Here is a 20,459-nt window from a genome sequence, read left to right on the forward strand (position 1 = left end):
AATTCATGTTGTGATTCTTTCAAATGTAAGGAATTTTTTGGTAGTATAGTCATTATCTGTGAAAGTAAGCACGCTGTCTGTTAAGTTCATTTATACAGTTAAAAGCCAGGTTTGGGAATATTATAATTATGTGTATTTGACAGCCCCATCTAGAGAAATTCATGACGACGATTTGGAGTCGGATGCAAAATCCCAGGACTCAGCAGAAAATAGAGATTCCCAAACTAGTTCACCCCCACCTCTGCACAGCGGCAAAGCACAGTATCCAGGCACCTCCAGTACAGACACAGATAATGAACATGGACCCCCACATCTAGAACCAGCCATCACACCACAGCCAATGAGAGATGACGATACTCAAGATAACAAATCAAGCAGGGCTAAAAGTGAAGAAACAAAGGTTGATCAGCATGATGGGCCTTCAGAACAAACAGCTGCTGAACTTCTGGATGAGAAGGAACAAGGGACGAGTAACTCTCCTGGGCCATCTATGTCTGTTGTCAAGGAAGAAGAATATGTGTGTACCGGTGACACTAGAGAAAGTGATAGTGCTATGGATTCCCAGCTCCCTGTCCTGTCTGCAGCAAAGGACAGTGATAGTGCCATGGATTCCCGCCTTCCTGTCCTGTCTGCTTCAAAAGACGGTGATAGTGCTGTGGATTCTGAGCTTCCTGTCTTGTCTGCAGAATACAGTACAGCAGCGAAGGATCCTAAAGATGGTGTGAATAAAGAAGAGATGATTTCGACAGAGGAAATATCTACTTGCAGAAAAGAACATAAATTTGAGAGTGCAGCAGTGTCTGCAGACGAAAGCCTGCATTGCAGCGAGACATAAATGTGATTGTAAATGAGCAGATCCAAAATGAAATTGAAGTAAAGAAAGAGGTAGAAGAGTTTGATGTGAACGAAGATAGAGATGAGAAAGACAAGTTACAAGCTGTGAAGTGTGAGAGCACTGAATCTAAGGTAGCTCAGGAGGGTACACTGAATGAGAAAGATAACCATAAAGAAGTTCATGATGAGAAAGGAAATGACTTACTTGAAGAAAAGGAAACCATAAAGAAAGAACAAGAGAAAAGTGGTTCTGGGTCTTCAGATGTCAAAGAGGAAAAGGTAGATTATGTCAAGTTGAAGGAGAAAATCAAGGGGGAGAACGAACGGATACTTGACGAAGAGCACTTCAAGTTAAGTCATCGCATCGGTGCAGCTGTTGGACACGATGGCATGTCTGTAAGTAATTTACCTTAACTCATTTTAAATCTGTTGCACATATGGCCATCTGTCTGCGACTGTGCCTTAGCATGCAGTACATGCTTTTTTTTTTTTTTTTTTTTTCACAGATGTTACAAGCATAAGATATGAAGAAAATAATTATGAGAGCTGGTTTCCAAACACAACTATTTACTTGTATTTGAAAGCTTTTTTTCAGGTTGCATTCTCTCTCTCCAAGGCCCACCTTTGATCACAGAGATTTTAAGATGTTTGTGAAAAGCTGTATTTTGAGCAACATTAAGCATTATACTTGGATGTAGAAGTGTAGAACTTGTGATCTATCATTTAAAAAATATTAATCTTTTGTATCTCACAGTGGAAATCCTACACTGCCATTTAACCCAAGTTTTGCATTTAAAAGCAGTAGATAATAATTTTTTTATTGGCATCCAGTAACTGAAAGCCATTAATGTGCACAAAAATTACACATACTGATGTCTTTTTTTACTTTGCATTGTTTTACTTAAAATGCATCCAGACTTATTTATTTTCAGAATTTATTAAATCATCTGAATATTTAAAGGAGATAGTCATATTATTAATTCTCCACTTCACCTGTTGGTTTGTCATTTTTATATAATCAGAGATGAACTGGTCTGGAAAACAAACAGCACTCAAATAACATAAATATGAACTATATTACCCAAAACAGGTAGGGAATGAAAGCTGCAGAAACGTTATCATAATTGAGAAAATTGTGAGAAACCATCATTACATCCACATGTTTGTGATGTCATTTTGACTGACATCTAATTCATACATTATTTCACTGTGTGGTTGTTTAATTTTAATCGGGCTAATAAAAAATATTCCCTGGAATCAAGATTAATTCTTTTTACTCAAATCAGAGGACTTTTCAAGGTCAGTCCCAGTCCTAGAGATCTTTTCCCTGCCATCTATAAAAATAGTGTACAGTTCAAAATAAGTCTTAACCTCAACAGTGCATTCACACATTAACCTATGGATCATTTAGAAGTTCTTCTGCTTCAAGAAAAACTAAAACTGGGCCTTTTTTATTGTTTATAAAATGCATGGAAAACTTTCTTGAAAGTCAAAATTTGTAAACACCAAACCCACATTTTTATGTGGTTTTAACATTTGTGTAATCTAAAGGTCATGCTTTGCTGTTAGATACTAATGTTAACTCTGTGAACTGAGTGTTGGCCATGGAGGTAAAAATGAAAGCTGGCTGCAAACTGTTACAACTACACACATTCAAGAGAACATGGCATATGAACTCTATACATTAATATTCAACAACATGCAACATGTCAACTTAGCATGGTCAGTAAACAAATATTTACAGTTTTTAAGGTGTCAAATATAAAAGAGCAAAATGAACAAAAAGTGTTTTAGCTTTCAGACTTTGAATGATGCAAAAGTTCCATCAATTCTGTTTGTTTTTGCATTCAAGATTTACAGCTTTAGACAAGTGGAATGCTGAATAAAGATGTCTCCAGTTTTATGTAATTTCAGCCACAGCCAGCCAATTATTCCATTTATGCTGAAGACTCTCCATACATGGATTTGGATGGCCTGGAGCCTGGAGAAATCATCCCGGGTAGACCCTTTTTGGGACCTGCTATTGAGTGGCCGAAGGTCAGCAATATTGTTGTTAGACTGTTGTTAATATGCAAAATTATTCAGATTTTTAACAGACTGTATATCTTTGTGAATTATGTGATATTTAAAAAAAATTTTCATAAAAATGTTTATCTTGCCATAGTTTGTCCATTGTAGGTGAAACCCCCTTAACCTAAATGTCATAATTTTCACTTGAAGCTTAATTATATTAAATGATATAATTGAGGTGTTCAGAAATTATTTCTTATAAACGCTATCATTTTTGAAGGGGAATGTATATACATAAAATTGTTTTCTGTAAAAAAAAAAAAAAAAATTCAAAATCGAAAGGTTTGTGTGTGTTTTTTTAAAAATAGGATCGTGTTATCTTTCATCGGCTGGAGCACGTTTGCTACACTGTTGAGCATGGAGAATGGCCTTTCTCTCGTCGCCCTCCACCGTACATTCCTCCAACCCCGTTTGACTCGCGTTCTGGTACACCCGTGGGCACCTCTACTCCACGACCTGATAGCTCGCTGGCCGACTCAGAAGCAGGAGACTCCATGGAAGTGAACCAGGTGATTCTACCTGTCAGTGAACAGGAGAAAGACTTTGAAGTTCACCTCTCTGAGGTATGCCTCCCTCTTAATCTCATGTCAGCTCATTTTGCTGCCTGTTCACCTGCCTGCAGTGTTACTCCTGGTGGTCTGTGTTCATCTGCTATGGGCTGCTGTGCTGATGTCACCTGCACATACTGACTTAGTTACAGAGCTGCTCGCTTGTCTTCTGTCCAAGGGCTGTTTTGTCACGTGTCTGGAGCTTCATTGCAGTGATGATCATGTGGAAGACATTACTTCTTTTCTGTAAACCCTCCCTCACCACACCCTCCTTTTTTACATTTATCTCTCCTTTGGTGCTTTTTTACAATTTCTTTTATGCCTGCCGCCTCAGCATACCTCAGTTGACATGTCCATTGGCACACTTTTACTTTGTTTTCTGCCCACCAGTTATGCTCAGTATTGTTTCCAGCAATTAATACTCTCTGCCCATTTCCAGCAATTAATACTCTCTGCCCACCAGTTGTACCTGTTTCTAGCCATTAATATTTACTCTCTGCCCACCAGTTATACTCAGTGCGTTTCTAGTGCAGTGGTTTCTAGCCATTGATTAGAAAATATTTGAGATGTTCATCAAAGCAGGATGTGCTTGTGTGCTAGCAGATCACCCTGTGCGGATATAAGGGGGTGGGAATATGTACATAAGAATAGCAGTCACCTGTCACAAATTAAGAGACACCAATCATTTTATGTTCCTTGACCATTCCCTGTGTGTGTGGCATTGACAGGGGGCATATGGTTGAATACAACAGATCAAAAATAGCTGCAGGCTGACCCTACCTAATTGCCCTCCTGCTGTATTACTTTTCCTTTTGTTTTGTTCACCTGCCTTCATTTTTCTCACAACTGTTTTTCATGTTTGTCAAGCACTTCCTTTTTCAAGATGCCAACTTTATTGGGTTTTTTAAAGCCTATATAGTACATTGCTTTTGTGATGATTGAATCCATGGTGTGTAGTTAACTTTGCTCATTTGTTTTCCCACAAAGTGCTTTCAGTTTGTCTCATCTGCCCATGGTCTGTAATCAAGACACCTAGAAAAGCCACTCTTTGCAGTGGTAGAGTTTTGCTGACTTTTAGTCAGCATGTGTTTGTACAGTTCTCATTCTGTCTTGACCTTTATTTCTTACACACATATACGTGCACTTACGCAGATGCACTAGAAATGTGTCAGCTTCTTAAGGTATCTTACGTTTGGACATTTGATAGTCTCTTCTGCATAACAGTTTAATCTCTATTGCATCATGTTTTCAAATGGATGTAAATAATAATTACCAATAAAACTATGTTGAAAATTATTAGTTTAACATGCAAAGTTTAAAAGAAAACTGCATGACTTATTTAATAGTGCATGAGCACTTAACATTTACAGCTGAATATATGTAATCAACTGAAATGTGTAAAGAATTATCATTATGAGCATTTCATTTTGCTGAAACTTGCCTATAAGCTGAATGCGGTCATTGCATTAATGCAGTTTATATACGGCTATTTTTCTCTTGATATTACTATATAAAAAAAATTTTTTAAAAACCCTAAAAAATTCCTTGTTTATTTTTTTCCCATGAAATTTCTTAAAGCATAAAGGGTTAATTTTTATTGCAGTACAGATGTGACATATCAAGGCACCACATTAAGAAAATGCAACTTATATTGTCTGCAAGGCACCACATATTACAATTTATGTCGCATAAAATTTACCAACTTCAGCTAGGTTATTATGAAAGTGCAATGGCTTTCATGAAGTCAGAAAGAAGTTGCCTACTTTTAAGTACATTGTTATGCAACCCAGATTGTTGAATATAAAAGACTCGAAAACTATAAGCATAACTAATATTTTTGACTTTCCCATTCAAATTGTATCTGCTCAATTTTGTAAACTGCTGAAATCTAATAATTTGGCCCATGCAAGTCTTCATGAGTATATATTGGCAGTCTGAAAAGTGGATGAAAGACAATTTAGCTGTATTAAAATTGATTTATAAAAAGAAATATGGTGTCGTTCCATTTGAGATACAAAATGCTATTAATGGTAACTATATTTTTTAAATTTTAATCAGAACATCTGATGTATGAACATATCAGCAATGATTTAATTCAAGAAAGACACAAAGGTTGCTGTAGTTTGGGAAAAAATGACAGAAACAAATACAGAGTATAAAGTTGAAAGATGTTCATTTTTGCATTAGTGCAAAACAATAAATCCAGCCCATCTGCAAGAAAAGAGAAAAACAAATAGTGTGGGCAACTACAAACATAAAGTACATTCCTGATATCCAATCTAAATTGGCTACAATATAGAAATTAGGGCGAACTTTTTCCCTTAGCCTTTTAGGTGAAGGGATTAATTCCTGTATTCTATTTTGGGGATTCTCCTCCCTGACCTATATACCATTAGCTAAGAATTTGTTTTCTATAAGCATCCTCTATAGGATTTGTTGCTTAATCACAAAAATGGGCTATATTTTACCAAGTAATTTTGTTCTGTTTGTCAGAACGAGGGACTGAAGATGACTTTTCACAAGCGAGGCAGAGGAAGAGGGCGAAGATATGAAATAGATGCTGAAAAAAGTAAGAGTTATTTTGTGTTATAACATTCTTAGCTAGCTAAGCAACTGTGCCTTAATAGTGCATAGTGCCCGTGGTAAGGAGGTTTTAATTTCTATTTATATTATGTTCATTTCCACAAGCTACAAAGGTCTCTACTCACATAGTGATATGTGGTGAAGGAGATGAGTATCAGTTCACTGTGCATGTGATGTGAGTATAGGTGTAAAACTGGGGGGGGGGGGAGTAAGTTTGATAGGCACTCCAAGGTTATGTGGGTTTTTACAGAAATGTTCAGGGTTAAGGTTAACCCTGTTTAGGTTTAGTATGGTAGGAAATCTGTAGTTTCTTAAAGCAGTACAATATAACTTTATTGATCCCCAGGAGAGATTTAAGATAGTGCTCGTACTAGCAATGTTTAGAATGAATTATTGAAGTTTTGTTTCATTTGTGAAACTCTTCTTTTCTGCCACTTATTTTTACTATGTGAAGAAAAAAAATGTTTTCCTTAAGTGTCCAAAAGATCATGCTGTTTGAAAGTTGATGTAAAAAAAACATCTAAATAATAAAGGAGGCAGCTAGGAAGGTTTGTAGGCTATGTAACAATAATGGGAGCAAAGTCCAAGCTCTTCCCTACCATTATTATCACGGCATCGCCTCCTCACCTGAGCCACTGGCACCTTACCAGATGAGTTGATCTTTTCTGTCTGCCTGTGTTGCCCTCTCCTTTGTGCCATGCATCACAAATGATAAATAGGCAGCTGCTATTTTTCGTTCCCTGACTGTTTGGATCTTTCTACTAGTCTTCGGACTGTACCTCCTTTCAAAACTTTGAAATCTAGCTTCGCAACCGTTTTTGAAGGCCAAAAATGCCTGTGTATGTAGGGCTTGTTGCTGTATCATCCAAACATCTATTTTTGACTATTTAAAAAAACTATCTCATGCTGACTGTCCATGATTTAGCCCTTTATGCTGATTAAAAAAACATAATGTTGCAGTGGCTCGTGTACAGCAGCTATTAAATCAGAGCTCACAGGGGACACCATCCAGTGACAATGACAGTCAGTCAGAAGCCATAAACTTGTCTTCTGTGCAGACAACCCAGCAGTCTAGTCTAGCGGCTTCATCTGCTTCTTCCTCATTGGTAAGTCTTAGCACGGTTAGTAGTCTCATAAACATAACATTTTTTATTTTATTTATATTTTTATTTCATCCTTTTGGATATTTGGGTGCAACTTTCACCATTTTCCAGCTTTTACTGTCTGCAGGTTTTTAAAATCTTAAATACAAGCACATACTTTTTCCTGGACCTATTTTCTATATAAACATTTTTTCTGTTATGACTGCCTCCCCAGTGCAACTTACAAAATTAAGTATTGAAAAGTATTGAGTAATTTTTAAAAGACCAAACATTCTGGCTTCTGGGCAGACATTTCCCCTTCGTTATGACTTTCTGCAGAAATAATGTATAATAAATTCAGCATATATTGGAAGAGACTGCTTGCTGATTGGGTCGTGGGTTATTTCGATCCAAACCATATTGCTACAGTTATACCACCCACTTGGGTGGAATCAGTCCCACCATGACCATATTGTCCAACGTAAGTATATATTGCAACAACATTAAAACTATTAACATCAAATGTTACCAACAGAGCCATGTGGCAATATACATTCAATATACATGCATCATGGTTTTTTCCCCCCTTCTTAAAGCCTTTTGTTGTCAATTTGGAGGTTCATGTATGCAGACATTGAGCTAACACAGAAAAGATGTCACTGTTTGGGCATTTGTTTAGCATGGGTCAATTCGACTCAAAAGGTCCACATAGCAAGGGTGATATGGTTTGTGGTTGAAATGACTGGGAGCCATTCATTTTCGTTTTACCACTGCATATAAGTCAGTAGTTCTTCATTAACAAACTTTTTCAGAAGTCGTGTGTTTATGAAAATAAAATTCTTGTGACCAACTGCATTATTGCGATTTTTTTTTTGTTTGTTTGTTGTTTGTTTGTTTGTTTGTTTGTTTTGTTTTGTTTTGTTTTTGCTGCAAAAATCAGGATCAAAAATATGAATAGTGGATTTTAATAGAGCAAAAATATCTACTATTTACACATGTATTGATCAGTTGCTGGTGGGCTATTGCTATAAATCTTTAGGCATACAAGACAGTGGCAGAACAAGTAAACATGCAAAAACGATAAAGAAAAGCATTAGGATTGCCTTTTAGAGTTTGGGTTCAGTATTTAAATCAAAGAATTTAAATTTCTACTTGTTTGAAGTCATGGTTAATGGAATGAAAGAAGACTGTTTGATTTGCTGACTGCTTACTACTTAATTTTGGTGGGTTTTTTTCAAGTCTTCATAGGATTTTTGTGTGTGTGTGTGTGTCATTGTTACAGATGACTGAGTCTCCACTTAATGATGGTCATCTGAAAGAGGGAGAGAAGACAGCGAAGCAGAAGGTGGTAAGTGATGCAATGAGTGATTGGGTATGGAATTGCATTCTTGACAAAAGCTTTATTTATTGCTTTTGTTAGGTTACCTGTATTATGACCTCGCATCGTGTTGCTGGTTTAAGCTGGCTTATGACGTGTACTTGCAATGTTAAAGGCACAGAGTGTATTGAGTGTGTAATGGTGTATCACAACAACTTTGTCGCAGATGGATCCAGGCTTTATGTTACCTGAACGACGCAGGCGAGGTCGAAAACGTAAGGCTGAAAAACTTGCTGAATTAGCCATGGCTGAGGCTTTGGCAAAGAGAGAACAGGCACGCATCCTTGCTTGCCTAGATCCAGGTAAATATAGTAAATATCTCTACATTTTTCCACATTTTCTGCACTGACAAATTCAGCAGTGTTTGGGTAATTAATAACTTTTTTTTTTTGACAGAGGTTCCTGTATTTTGTTTATGCAGATGCAAATGGGTGTTGATCTTAGTAGATGCATAGTTTTATCGTGGTTGAAGTTTTGTAGTTGAAAATTAATTGCACAATCTAGAAAAGGTAGAGAAATTATAAGACAGCAATGAAGCATGTTAAAAATAGTGCTTAAAGTAAGAGTGGTCACTTTTAGGAATGTTGTGAAGAAAAATCAGTGTTTCTGTTTGCACATATTTTTAAAAAATGTATAGTTGCAGTGGCCTCGCTTTGAGAATTAGATCTTCTATCTAAGGAGCATTAACAAAAAAATTATCCTTCCAATCATGCATTTCATTTTTCTGCTCATTTTCGACCAAGTTTCTAACAAAGAATTTGCTTGTCATCATCCATATGTTTATTTTTGCATGATGCATGATGTGTGGCTATTAAAAGCTTCTCCATACAGGACTAGATGTTGCAGTCATCATCAATTGTACAAAAGAGTGTATTGTAAGTTTCGAAAATACAATTTGATATATCTTACTTCCTTTGGATTTACAAGAGAGCGCTATATGACAATGGAAAAACTGGAAATGGTTTCTTTCTCCTAACTTTGAACTTATTATAATATTGATTTATCTTTGTCATATTTAGTTTACTTTATGATTTCTTTTTAATACTTCAAATTTCACATATCTGGATATCAGAATCAAAGGTTTATGTCTCGGAGTGTTAAAGCTGAGGCGACATAACCTGCAAGTGAGTTTTAAGTAGTTGCTTTTGAATATATTAACTATATTTACATAGATTCATTATTTGACTGTGTGTTACAGACAGCCGTGTTCCTGTCATTAATGTGGAAGATGGCAGCATCTTGTCAGGCGATGAAGCACCACGTAAACGAGATTTAGAGCGTTGGCTGCGAGAGCACCCTGGGTTCATGATAAGCCCACAGCCAACATCATTTATGCCATTTCCTATGCCAGGCCATGTTCCTGATGAGCCACCTTCTCAACCACCAGAGATGCCAGCAGTAAGTGTGGTCTTTTTCTGCAGCTTGTTCAGTTCAAACAGCATCAAATTCCTGAAGCAGGACAGCCTTCAGAATCTGTTCTTATGGTAATGCAAGCTATACAAGCCCTACCAGCTTGAGGTAAAGGGTTCATTCACACGCATGGTATTGTATTTTGGTGGAGGACATTAATGCTGTCTTAGACCATATCAGGACAGTACTATGCAGGGTGTGTTGATCAGACCCTAGCAGGGTGGCTGTGTCGTCAGACCCCTAATCTTTATTTCTAACTTAAGCAGACTATCATACTACTTGGGCTTATAGTTGGGTAAGATGACACTTAAAGCTTAGAAAGTTTTGCTCTGCAAATATATTGCTGTGCCAGTAGCAGACATTTTGAGAGGTGAGAATGCTTACAGACGTCAGATGTAAAACACTTAGATACATGTTTGGCTACTATAAACGTTGCTGCATGTCAGACTTTATGCATTTTGCACAGGTGAAACTGAATCCATATTGCTTTGTATGCTTAAAATATTTTGGGGGGGGGGGGATTGCATGCATTCTAAATGACCATAAAATCGAATTTTGTGAAACGGCTTTTTATGAAAAAAATCTGCACAATGCACAATCCACGTAATTGTTGTAACCTTATTTGGCATTACTAGCATTAATCTGACAAAGATTGCTTGCAGTTTTTTTTTAAAATGTGTACCAAGTTATCCTATACTTAATTCACCAGAAATTCATTTTGTGCTTAGAATAAAACGCCTACAGGAGTGTTTGGGTTGGTCCACTTCTATGTCCATAAACCTTTGCAAACACAGACACAGTTTGTTGAGATATACACACAACATCATAACAGCAGGTCTGTTACAAAACAACAGATGTTCTGGTTTAAGGGACTGTTTTTATTTCCATACTTTTCTTTATTTATTTCTTTAGTTGTGAAAAGAAAGCTCAGTATGGAAACACGATTCCTTAGTGTGCAGCATGATTTTTATGAACATGCTTCCTACCCCAAGGCATTTGTGGGAGGATTTATTGTGTAAGGGCTTAAATGTGACACAGTGGCATCTACTGCAGTCCTACTGGCATAACAGCATTTCACATGGAAAAATGCAAAAACCAGTCAGAAACAAGCACACATTGGCCCCAGATTAAACCAGGACAGAATAGTCATTCAAGCAGCATTGTGGTTTAAGTTATTGTTGACCAGTGAGACAAGTGTTCCCAGATGTGGCACAGAAAATCCAGTGTGGATGGAATAATTTTGCCTTGTTAAAACATGTTTTGCTGGAACAAGAAAAAAGTGTTTCATTGTTTTTCAAGGTTTTCTTTCTCAACACTACTATATACATTTAAAACAAAATGTATATTTTCTAATATAATGAAATTTCATCGTAATTTCTAACACGACTAAATTTTATCAAAACATTCATGAAAGTGCTTTCAACAAATACTGATCACTTCCAGAATGTAAATGGTGCTGATACTGTTTGATTAGTCACCTTGTAAAAACTTCAATTTGTAACTTTGATGTTGTTGAGGGTGCTTAAATTAAATTGCATGAGTAGAAACAGACAGTGGTGAAAGGATTATTGTAAACAGTTGTCATCATGTTTGCTATACATGCTTTGCCTGTAAAAGATAAGCACATGCACAATGCCATAACCCTGAGGTCACCGATCTATTTTCTATTATCATTAAACATTTTTACAACTTCTGCTTTTAATTTAGCTGAGAATGTTTTACAAGGTAGTAATATAATTCTCATCTCTTCACTTTGATTAATGCATGGAGTTATGGGGCTTTTATAATTAGGTAGGTTTTAAGCTGTTCCCAGAATTACTGTCAGTATTTGGTAAGTGCTGTCTTTAGCACTGCAGATTTGAGGAACAAGCTGTGCTCAGGGTATATTCAGCAAATCCAACGTTAATGGCCTCCCTCCCCCCACCCCCTTGTATTGCTTATGCTGTCATTTTTGCATTTGCCAGCATGCATGCTTGTAGGTCAGTCTGGCCTTTCCCACAAACTGCTCAGAATCTAGAGATGATGCATGTACATATTTGTGTGGTTGTGCGTGTGTGCTTCTGCTTATGTATGCATACAGAGAGTGATGTTTACTGTATTTTCCCTCACCAAATCCATGGTGATGTAATTTGTAATTCTTTTGACCTTATTTGATATTTAAAAAAAAAAAGTTGGGGCCTAATGCCCAAATGAGAGTTTGTGGGAAGAGGTCAAGCACAACTGTTGTGATGTGTACAGTTGCTGTTGTGCACTCAGCCCTCTGCCTTGTGCAGTGGCCTTGTGATTGTTGCGCTTGTGCTATGTTTGCCTTGTCCCGCATTGCAGGAACAGTTAGTGCGACGCCGTGGGAGGCGCCCGAAGTTAGACCCTCGTACCTTGGATGCACAACGCCTGACGGGGGAGGAAAATGTCTCTGTGATTGAGAGGGGTTCTGGCCGAAAGGTGAGATGCGTCAGGGGATCCATTAGAGTTGGTGGGGGAGGGGTTGCATGTTGATTGGCTGCATCCACGCAGCAAGTTGTCTTATGTAGTACCTGTTAGCTTTGTACTGTACAGGTTGGTCAGCTCTTTACATAGCAGCAACTGGAGCAGAGAGACAGGCATGGGCTGGAGCAATAGCATGCTTATATGCTCCTGTGTGCTTTATTTATTGTTTATATTTTTGTTGATATTTGTTGGTTTGCTCTGGGCCTGGCTTTTATGAGCATTTGCTTTGTTCCTACCATTGTTGTTTATTTCAGACTAAGACTTTTGTTCTGCAAAAGCATGTGATGAACTTGGTTATCCAGACAGTGCCTTGTTTCTTTGGCAGTAAAAATGGCTGTGCTTCACCAGCAGGGTATTATCTTGCATGAGTGCAAATAGGTTTCTGTAGCTATTGTCAAACTGTTGCCTGCTTACCCTTAAAAAGTCTTGCAAAAAGTGGCACCATACTACACAGCAATCAGTATCATGGTTTTGAGAAATTGGTAAAAAGCATTTTAGAATATTTTAAAATAGCTATGATAGAAGAATAAATGGCTGATTATTTTTGCCTGCACCTAGCTCTACCTTTTAGTTTCTATCACTACCACACTGTCAGCCCAACATAGTCTTGAAGTCTCTTTTCTGTACAAGGCACCACCTGTAAGTTCTAACCTTGATAGTGTGGTACAAGGTAGTGCTACTGAAAAACAAAGGGGACATTTTGACAGTTTCCTTTCAATACTTCGTCTGCCTTTTTTTAACTGTCACACGTTCTTCAGCACATCTGCAACTGGAGATACCCACCTGTTAAATTTCGTCGACAGTTGTTTTTTTTTTTCATGTGGGGGCATTGAAAGTACGGTTTGTATTATCAGATAATGCAGACCTGTTCTGGCACAAGTAACATGCACTTTATAAAGAGAAAGTAAGGGACTCCTGTCTAACCTATATGGAGAGTTGGCAGAGGCTTCATGTGTTGCTCTCTGTCAGTCATGATTTGTTTTAAGTGATACAATTAAGCAGCTAATTTGCAAGTTTTAGAGAGTTTGCAAGCTGTTCACAATTATTGTTAAATTATCAAGGAAGAAGACCGAAGGCTGACTTTAAGAAATTGTAGTAGTAACTTATTCTTTGGCAGCAAAATCTAGTATCATATCCAGCCGACATTTTACATGATGCTTATAGATTATGCCTGTACCAATTTCCATAGATGCCAGACACGTAGTAACATTTTGACAGCATCTACTGCTCTGGAAAAGCCATATTGCATGAGAAAGTTGGTACCAGAGTGCAGTCTTGTGTATTTGGCCTTCATGCCTTTAGAAGCAGACTTTTAGTGGCTTTCTTACCGAAATATTATGATGTTGGGTGTTTTGGTGATTTGCGTACATAAAGCGACAGGCAGGTTGTTTTTTTGTTTTTTTACTCTGCTTTAGTGGGAAAACATGCTTTTTTAAAACTTTCAAAACCAAAAGTACATGAAAACAAGTCATTGGACTAAAGCTGCTGTTAGATTTCTTGATCTTGTATGAAGCTGGACTGGAGATGTTGGACTAAACAGCTGTTATAAAGATGGTATGAGAAACTGGAAACGTTAGCTAAGTGGGGGCTAAGTAGTACAGTGAGCAGCAGGAAGTGGACTTTTTGTTTCCCTGTCCTTTCATTCCCTTTAACAAATTGTGGAGTTTGAGAAAACTAGTGCAGATTAGTATTCCTGTTTTTACTGAAAACCATATTCATTATTTGATGGAAAATATTTCAGTTTTGATTATTGTTAAAATAACTTTTTATTATAATTTTAAGAAATAACTATATTATCTTTTGTTTAAATGTTTAGGCAAGAAAAGAGTAAAAAAAATTTGTGAAAGTGTTCTGAACATTTTGAGAAAACCTTCAAAGGTGGAGAAGTTATATTTGATATGATGCATTATGTCATGGGCGTGGTTTTTATAATCAGTGTGCTGAAATATCAAGGTATGTGTTTCAGATCACAGGAGCAAAAGCCCCACCTCTAAAGCACTTGAAAGAATGGTTGGAACAGAACCCAACATATGATGTGGATCCAAAGTGGGGAGAACTTATTCGTGCCAAAGTGAGTTGATCAGCTGTGTCCTTTTTAGCTGTGGTCTAAAAACATTTTCTTGATAAAAGTTGTCCACAAAGATATTAACTAATGTGACTTTGCTGTTATTAGGGACATCTCTCAATTCAGTTAACATTTGTACTCCTAGCTGTTTTTTTAGAAGATTGGCCAAACATTAACTTGGGTAATAGAGCTGGCTACTGCCTTTCGTTGTGGAGCAATTAAGTTCAGAATTTTACGTTTCAGGGATCATTGCCACACAGTATGAATGCAAGATTGCTTAAGCCCTCAGGACGTGGCCGCAAACCTCGCAGTGCTTCTGCAGTCCACTCATCCATGCTGGGGTCTGAATACCAGTTCGGTGCTGGAATGGCAGGCCTACCCGGAGCATTTGCAGGGTCAGGACTAATGGCAGCCGGATTTCCCAAGTTGCCCCTGGGCATGCCTTTTGCCAACATGTCAGGTTTAGGAATGACCAATCCCATTCTGGGCCTGCCCGGCTTTCCACTCTCTGGTTACCCCTTGCCAGGAGGTCTTGGGAAGAAGGAGAGTGAAGGTGAGAGTGGTGCAACAGACAACAGCAAAGACAAGGCCAGCAGCAGCAAGACTGGCTCAGAGGCTGGTGTCAGTCCCTCCACATCATCAGCACATCAGTCATTTCCTCTATATGTCAACCCTTTTCTCTACAGCCCCCTCTACAGTTTCCCTGTGGCTGGCTTTACAGGTCTGACGCCTCTCTCAACTCTCAATGGCCAGTCAGATGCTGCACTGGCATCTTCAGAAGAAAAGAAAATGGTGTCAAGGAAGGAGAAGTTCTCTGACAAGATTCGGGACATGCCGTGTAAGTCGGGAGAGAAGAGTCGTGATCTCTCTCGTGTGATTGATAAAATGCGGGGCTTATCACAAGTGAGTGAAAAGGCTCACAGTGCATCTAGATCTTTAGAGAAAGAGGCCTCTAAGCATGATGTGAGTGCACAGGACCTGTCTGTGAGGAGCTGTAAAGACACGCCCAGTCCTGCCCATGGTGAATCGCTGATCAGAAACTCACACAAAGCTGCAAGCAGCAGTGTCTTGGCAGCTGAGGAACAGGCAACAGACCTGTCCCTCAAACGTCAACCAGCTTCCTCTTCATCCTCTACACCAGTGATCAGCAACAAGTCAAAAAATAAAATCTTAAGCTCTCTCAAGTTGAATAAGATTGTTGACAGCCTTAAAGACAAAGTGCTCAAAATTGAGGGCAAGGTGAAGAAGAAAGAGGAAGAGGAGCCTGCTGTGCAAGATGCAATTACAGAATCTCTGCACGAACCAGATGTTGCCCAGGCCTTGCCAGAACAGCCCCCTTCTGACAGTTTAGATGAAATGCCAGGAGAAATGACACACAAGGCACAAGAAACTGATGGGACAGTTGAGGCTGCAGCATTTGAAAGGACACACAAAGTAGATGATGGGCCTGCAGTAGATGAACCTTCCGCTTTAGAGTCAAGCCCTGTTCAGGATGTTTGACACTTGAGAGATCAGGAGTGGACAGGTGAAGGACCAGGATAGCAGCCATGACATACAGTTGAACAGAGATGTTTTTAGTTGGGCCCTGATTAATAACCATCTTTAGAAGGAAGCAGCCTGCCTGAGGCCTTGTTTTATGGTAGACACACCTAACTGTCATTACTATAGTGACAGAGACCTTGTGACCTCCACCAAAACCACTCGATCATTCCAGACAAGCAACTGCCCTTGCAAGCAAGCCCACAGCCTGCACCAGCAGCCCTTGTCCAGCAGCACACTGATCACACTTCGTTCTGTTTGGAGTTCATGAAATGTCACGAGCAGGCTACTACAGTGGGCACACAGTATGTGGTCATGAGTAAAGCAGGCTACAGTAGCAGTGGGTGAAGGATGTTCTCCTGTGGCTTTCCATCTTCTAGGACTGTAAGATGGCCACATCTTTGCGTGCTGAGCTTTCTGTTATGTTGTGACTTGTTTGTTTGGGAAGGGGGTCTGTGCATATGTTTGCTGGAATGGGATATTTTGACAATGTGAATAGTGTTTAATAAATTTAAAATGCATTCCAGGCAAACTTTCCACTCCCGCCTTTTTTTTTTTTTTTTTTTCCAATGTGGAGCCATGGAGCCAGGCATTTGCAAATGGTTTGATGGTACAGTATTTGCTTGTGATCAGTGAGTTTTCAAAGTTGTGAGAAGCTTTCTTAAAACCCACATATCCAGCCTTTGTTCCAGACACAAGGTTTGGGGGTTTGGCTCAGGATCTGCAATGATCAGTTTATTCATTTTGCCTGCACGTCTTCCCTCAGATGTCAGCAATGTGTCCTGTAGACCAATTCCTGCTGCTGTTTGCTTGTGGTTATAATATGCAGACATCTAGAGGAGCCACGTATACCTCACTACCTACTGCTGGCAGTCGCTGCATTCCCTGCTCCAGACAACTATGCACTGCATACAGGGGCCAGTCAAGATCCCTTGGGGTACATGCAGGCATAGCGTGGCAGAATGTTCTGGAAAGACAGTAGTGAGCAGGACCAGGTAGCAGCCTCAGGCATGGGAAAGATGAGGTCAATGGTCTGGTGCAGCAAATCTTGCATGATGTGCTCCAGGAAAACCTTGTGACAACTGATGCTTCATGCCTTGTCACCCTCTGGAATACATTCTGTGTATCATCATGACAGTTTTAACGTATATTCTGAGAAAGCAACCTTCCAACATTGGCAAATCTAAGACACTAAAATGAATGTGTGTATGTATGATCCTTTTGCAGCATACTTTTCAATGCAAGAGAGAAATTGAGATAATTTCCACAGCCTTTCATTCTAGTTGAATACATTTTCCACACAGAACCCATCAGGGTATCATACAATTCCCTTTCCCATCACTTTTTTTTCTTCAGGTTTTTACCCCATTTGTTAAGTTAACCGTTGAAATGTTTTAATGGAACAAGGAAATCGATGATAATTGTGACCATGGGTTTTCTGTCACCATTTGTGTGATTACTCAATGCTTGCATTGTCAAATAATGTGCTGAATAAAAAGCCAGGTTTGGACAGTATATTGCAGTTACTGCAAGGGGTCTTGTGTTGCTTATCTTCACCCTTGCAATGTTTTGGACTGTACAAAAGAAATGTAAATCTCAGGGGCATTATTATTAATATACTATGTTGATAATGTCAATATATTTTGATCAGATTACCAGACTGCAGTTGCTGCGTGTGCTAGTGTTGGAGAATTATTTTGCTACCACAGCGGATGACATTTTGTCATGCCTCCAGCTCTTGCATGGAGAGTGTTGTCAGTCCAGTACCTCATTTCCTGGTCTTCATTTTGTATCACCATTGTGGATGTACACTGTCTTTTCTTTTTTTTCTTCGCAATCAGTCTTGCAGATGTGAGTATCTTACTGTCCCAGTCCTGACTCTCCACATCCTGTGTGAATTGTAATTGTATAAGATTGCTACACCAGAGTCAGACCACCCAAATGTTGGGTTTTGTCACTTTGTTGGTGTGTGCACATAACACAATCATGAGTATTGTTTGAAAGCTATTGTACAGAACAAGTTGGATTTTCAGGTTTTTCTTTTATTTGTAGCCACTACTCGTCTTACTCCTCTGGGTCACCTGCCTAGAGATTTCACTGGTTTGTATGAATGAGCATTGCATTGTGTGTGGTTTGACTTTGATGTGCTTGTTGAAGTTCTGCTATGTGTAAAATGCTTTGGGTTTTTCCCCTCCATAATTGCCACATAATATGTGTTTGTTAAATCTGTAATGGTTGTGCTTAGATTGTAAATGTTATGAGTACTTAAAAGCGCACATAAAAGAAAGCCAGTAGATGTTTAGTTTTTCACTCATTTGATGATAGCTGGACATTTTGGAAATTTTGCTTTTTCTTCTTTTGAAAAATAGGGTTGGGTGTTGCTGTAGCACCTGTTTTTCATGTCAACTTTTTTTTGGGGGGGTGTGTGTGTGCGCATTGCTTATAGACTTGAATAAATTGGGTGGGTTTCTTTGGGAGGAGCCACTGATGCATTAGACTTGTTAGACATTACAATTCATGCTGGTGGATTAGGTGTGAATGATGACCAGCATCTGTGATTTATGACAAGTCATGAGCAGGTCTCAGTAATTTATTTTACCCTTGTCCATAGCTACCTCCAATACAATCCAGCTAATGCAACCTTGCAGTCCAACTCAGTGATTGAAGCATTTTATTCTTGGAAACCATGGAGTCATAATGTTAATAAAAAGCCATCTTTCATCCAGTAACATATATTTTCACCCATGTATCCTTGGTTTCAAAATACTTGTCTTCAGTATGATACAGATGACCATCAAATGTTTAGAGTCTTTCCAAGTTATAGCAATAAATCATATATTCCACGCAGATTGTATCTGCCATTGTATATTCTCATAAATTCTGAGCTGTTCTTACATAGCTATTCAATCAGATTTGCTTTCACACCAATATGGTCTTGAATGGCAGTAACTATCGACTACACTGTCATTGTTATATTGCTTGATGTGCCTGTTGGTGTATTTTGAGGGTTTTCCTCCCGCTTCTTTAATTACAAGAAAATCATGTGTAATAAGGTTTTAAGTAGTCTGTATAATTTACAAAAGCAAAACAAAAAACTATCATGAGCCAATGGTTTTTAATTTTTAAAATTCTGGTCAGCAGTCAAAGGGAAGTCAGTGTTGGGTTTACCAAGTTTATTCCATTTCAATGTCACATTTGTTTGGTTTTTTTTTTTTTTGTTTGTTTTTTGGCTCCAGTCAGGCACAGTCTACAGGACAGAACTTGAACCATGTGATGTCATGTCCAGTGTCTCGAGTAATTTTAATTATACTAATTCATTTCTCTAATTTATTTGTGCAGTATCTAGCTCTCCCTTCCTAACTCCTACTACACCCCCCCCCCCCAATGCTGTTACGACAATTCCAAGTGTGGCACTCAGGGCTGTAGAAGATGTAATAAATGTCATATACCAATGTGCTAGATGGGATTATCAGTATTGTCACCTGGTTGTCTGAATTACAAGTGCTTCTGTGACCTTGAGCGGGAGTGTGCGCAAGCTGGCTGGGTGTTACAGTGAAGTTTCTGACATGAGCAAACGTATTCAGTGAATGAGTGGTTTAAATTATTTCATGGCAGGATAGTAAGACCAAACTAAGTTTTTGAATTTCAACCATTTTTTTTTTTCCTCAGTTAAGATTTCATTTTGCTGTATCTGGCCTGTTGGGCAAAAGCATGTGTGTCATTTGTGGCTATATTTATTGAGGGAAAACATTTGTATGTCTGGTTTATTTTTAAATAAAAATGTGGCATAGGTGTCAAACTTACATTTTGTGTAGCATGTTATGTGAATGTGTCCATGCATTTGTGGTGAACATGTACCCCAAGATACTAACTGTCCTCTAAAAAACTTCTGCCCACAGTTGTTTCTGTGGACAAGGCTTTTTCTTTGGCATCTTCAGAGTGGTGGTCTTCTGTTACCTGGTATTAGCTGCAAGTTTCCTCCAGTCACCCTGTGGATGATTGGATTAGGTGAATAATAAGATTTAAGTAGAAGGCACTAGCTTAATCTTCCACTCAAAACTCTGACATGCTATATTTTGCCGAAGTCTGTTCTTTCCCTGTTCCCATTAAGTTACTCAACATTCAGCTACTGATCTTGTCATGCAACTCCTGACCACAAAATCAACATTTAGAAACATGCAACTGCTTCACAACTGTACCATTTCTCTATCATCACAAATGCCATACATTTCTAAACAATACTGCCCGCATTAACAGTAACAAGTTGATTTTAGGGAACCTGGTAAGTTCAAAAGTTGTAATTCATGTTAACACTGGTTTGCACTCTAATATATTATGTCATCAGCTGATATTGCCAGAGTATCAGGCTTGTAAATGTACAGCTAATCTCACTCTGGTTTCAGCTTAGATTTTAGGAAAATTCACTTCATTAAAGGAAAATTGTTTTCAATAAACGTGTGCTT

General features: G+C 38.4%; 2 protein-coding genes across 5 annotated transcripts in view; both read left to right on the forward strand.

The window, feature by feature from the left end:
* Positions 1–866, forward strand: part of LOC112553432 (chromodomain-helicase-DNA-binding protein 8-like) — a 40,767-nt gene extending 39,901 nt beyond the window's left edge. For all 4 annotated transcript variants that reach the window (XM_025220639.1, XM_025220640.1, XM_025220641.1 and 1 more), the window contains one exon: positions 144–866. In XM_025220639.1, the coding sequence (XP_025076424.1) occupies positions 144–835 (692 nt within the window). In that variant the 3' untranslated portion in view covers positions 836–866. The remainder of the gene's footprint in view (positions 1–143) is intronic.
* On the forward strand, positions 835–19,799 carry LOC112553434 (chromodomain-helicase-DNA-binding protein 7-like). The gene is made up of 11 exons (XM_025220643.1): positions 835–1,230; positions 2,749–2,871; positions 3,213–3,413; positions 5,946–6,021; positions 6,996–7,141; positions 8,400–8,465; positions 8,662–8,797; positions 9,694–9,893; positions 12,231–12,347; positions 14,359–14,463; positions 14,701–19,799. Exons 1-11 carry the CDS (start codon positions 1,225–1,227, stop codon positions 15,955–15,957), a joined length of 2,433 nt encoding a protein of 810 aa, XP_025076428.1. The 5' UTR covers positions 835–1,224; the 3' UTR covers positions 15,958–19,799.
* Positions 19,800–20,459: the final 660 nt, after the last annotated feature.

Source organism: Pomacea canaliculata, linkage group LG12, assembly GCF_003073045.1.
Source record: "Pomacea canaliculata isolate SZHN2017 linkage group LG12, ASM307304v1, whole genome shotgun sequence".
Lineage (NCBI taxonomy): Eukaryota > Metazoa > Mollusca > Gastropoda > Architaenioglossa > Ampullariidae > Pomacea > Pomacea canaliculata.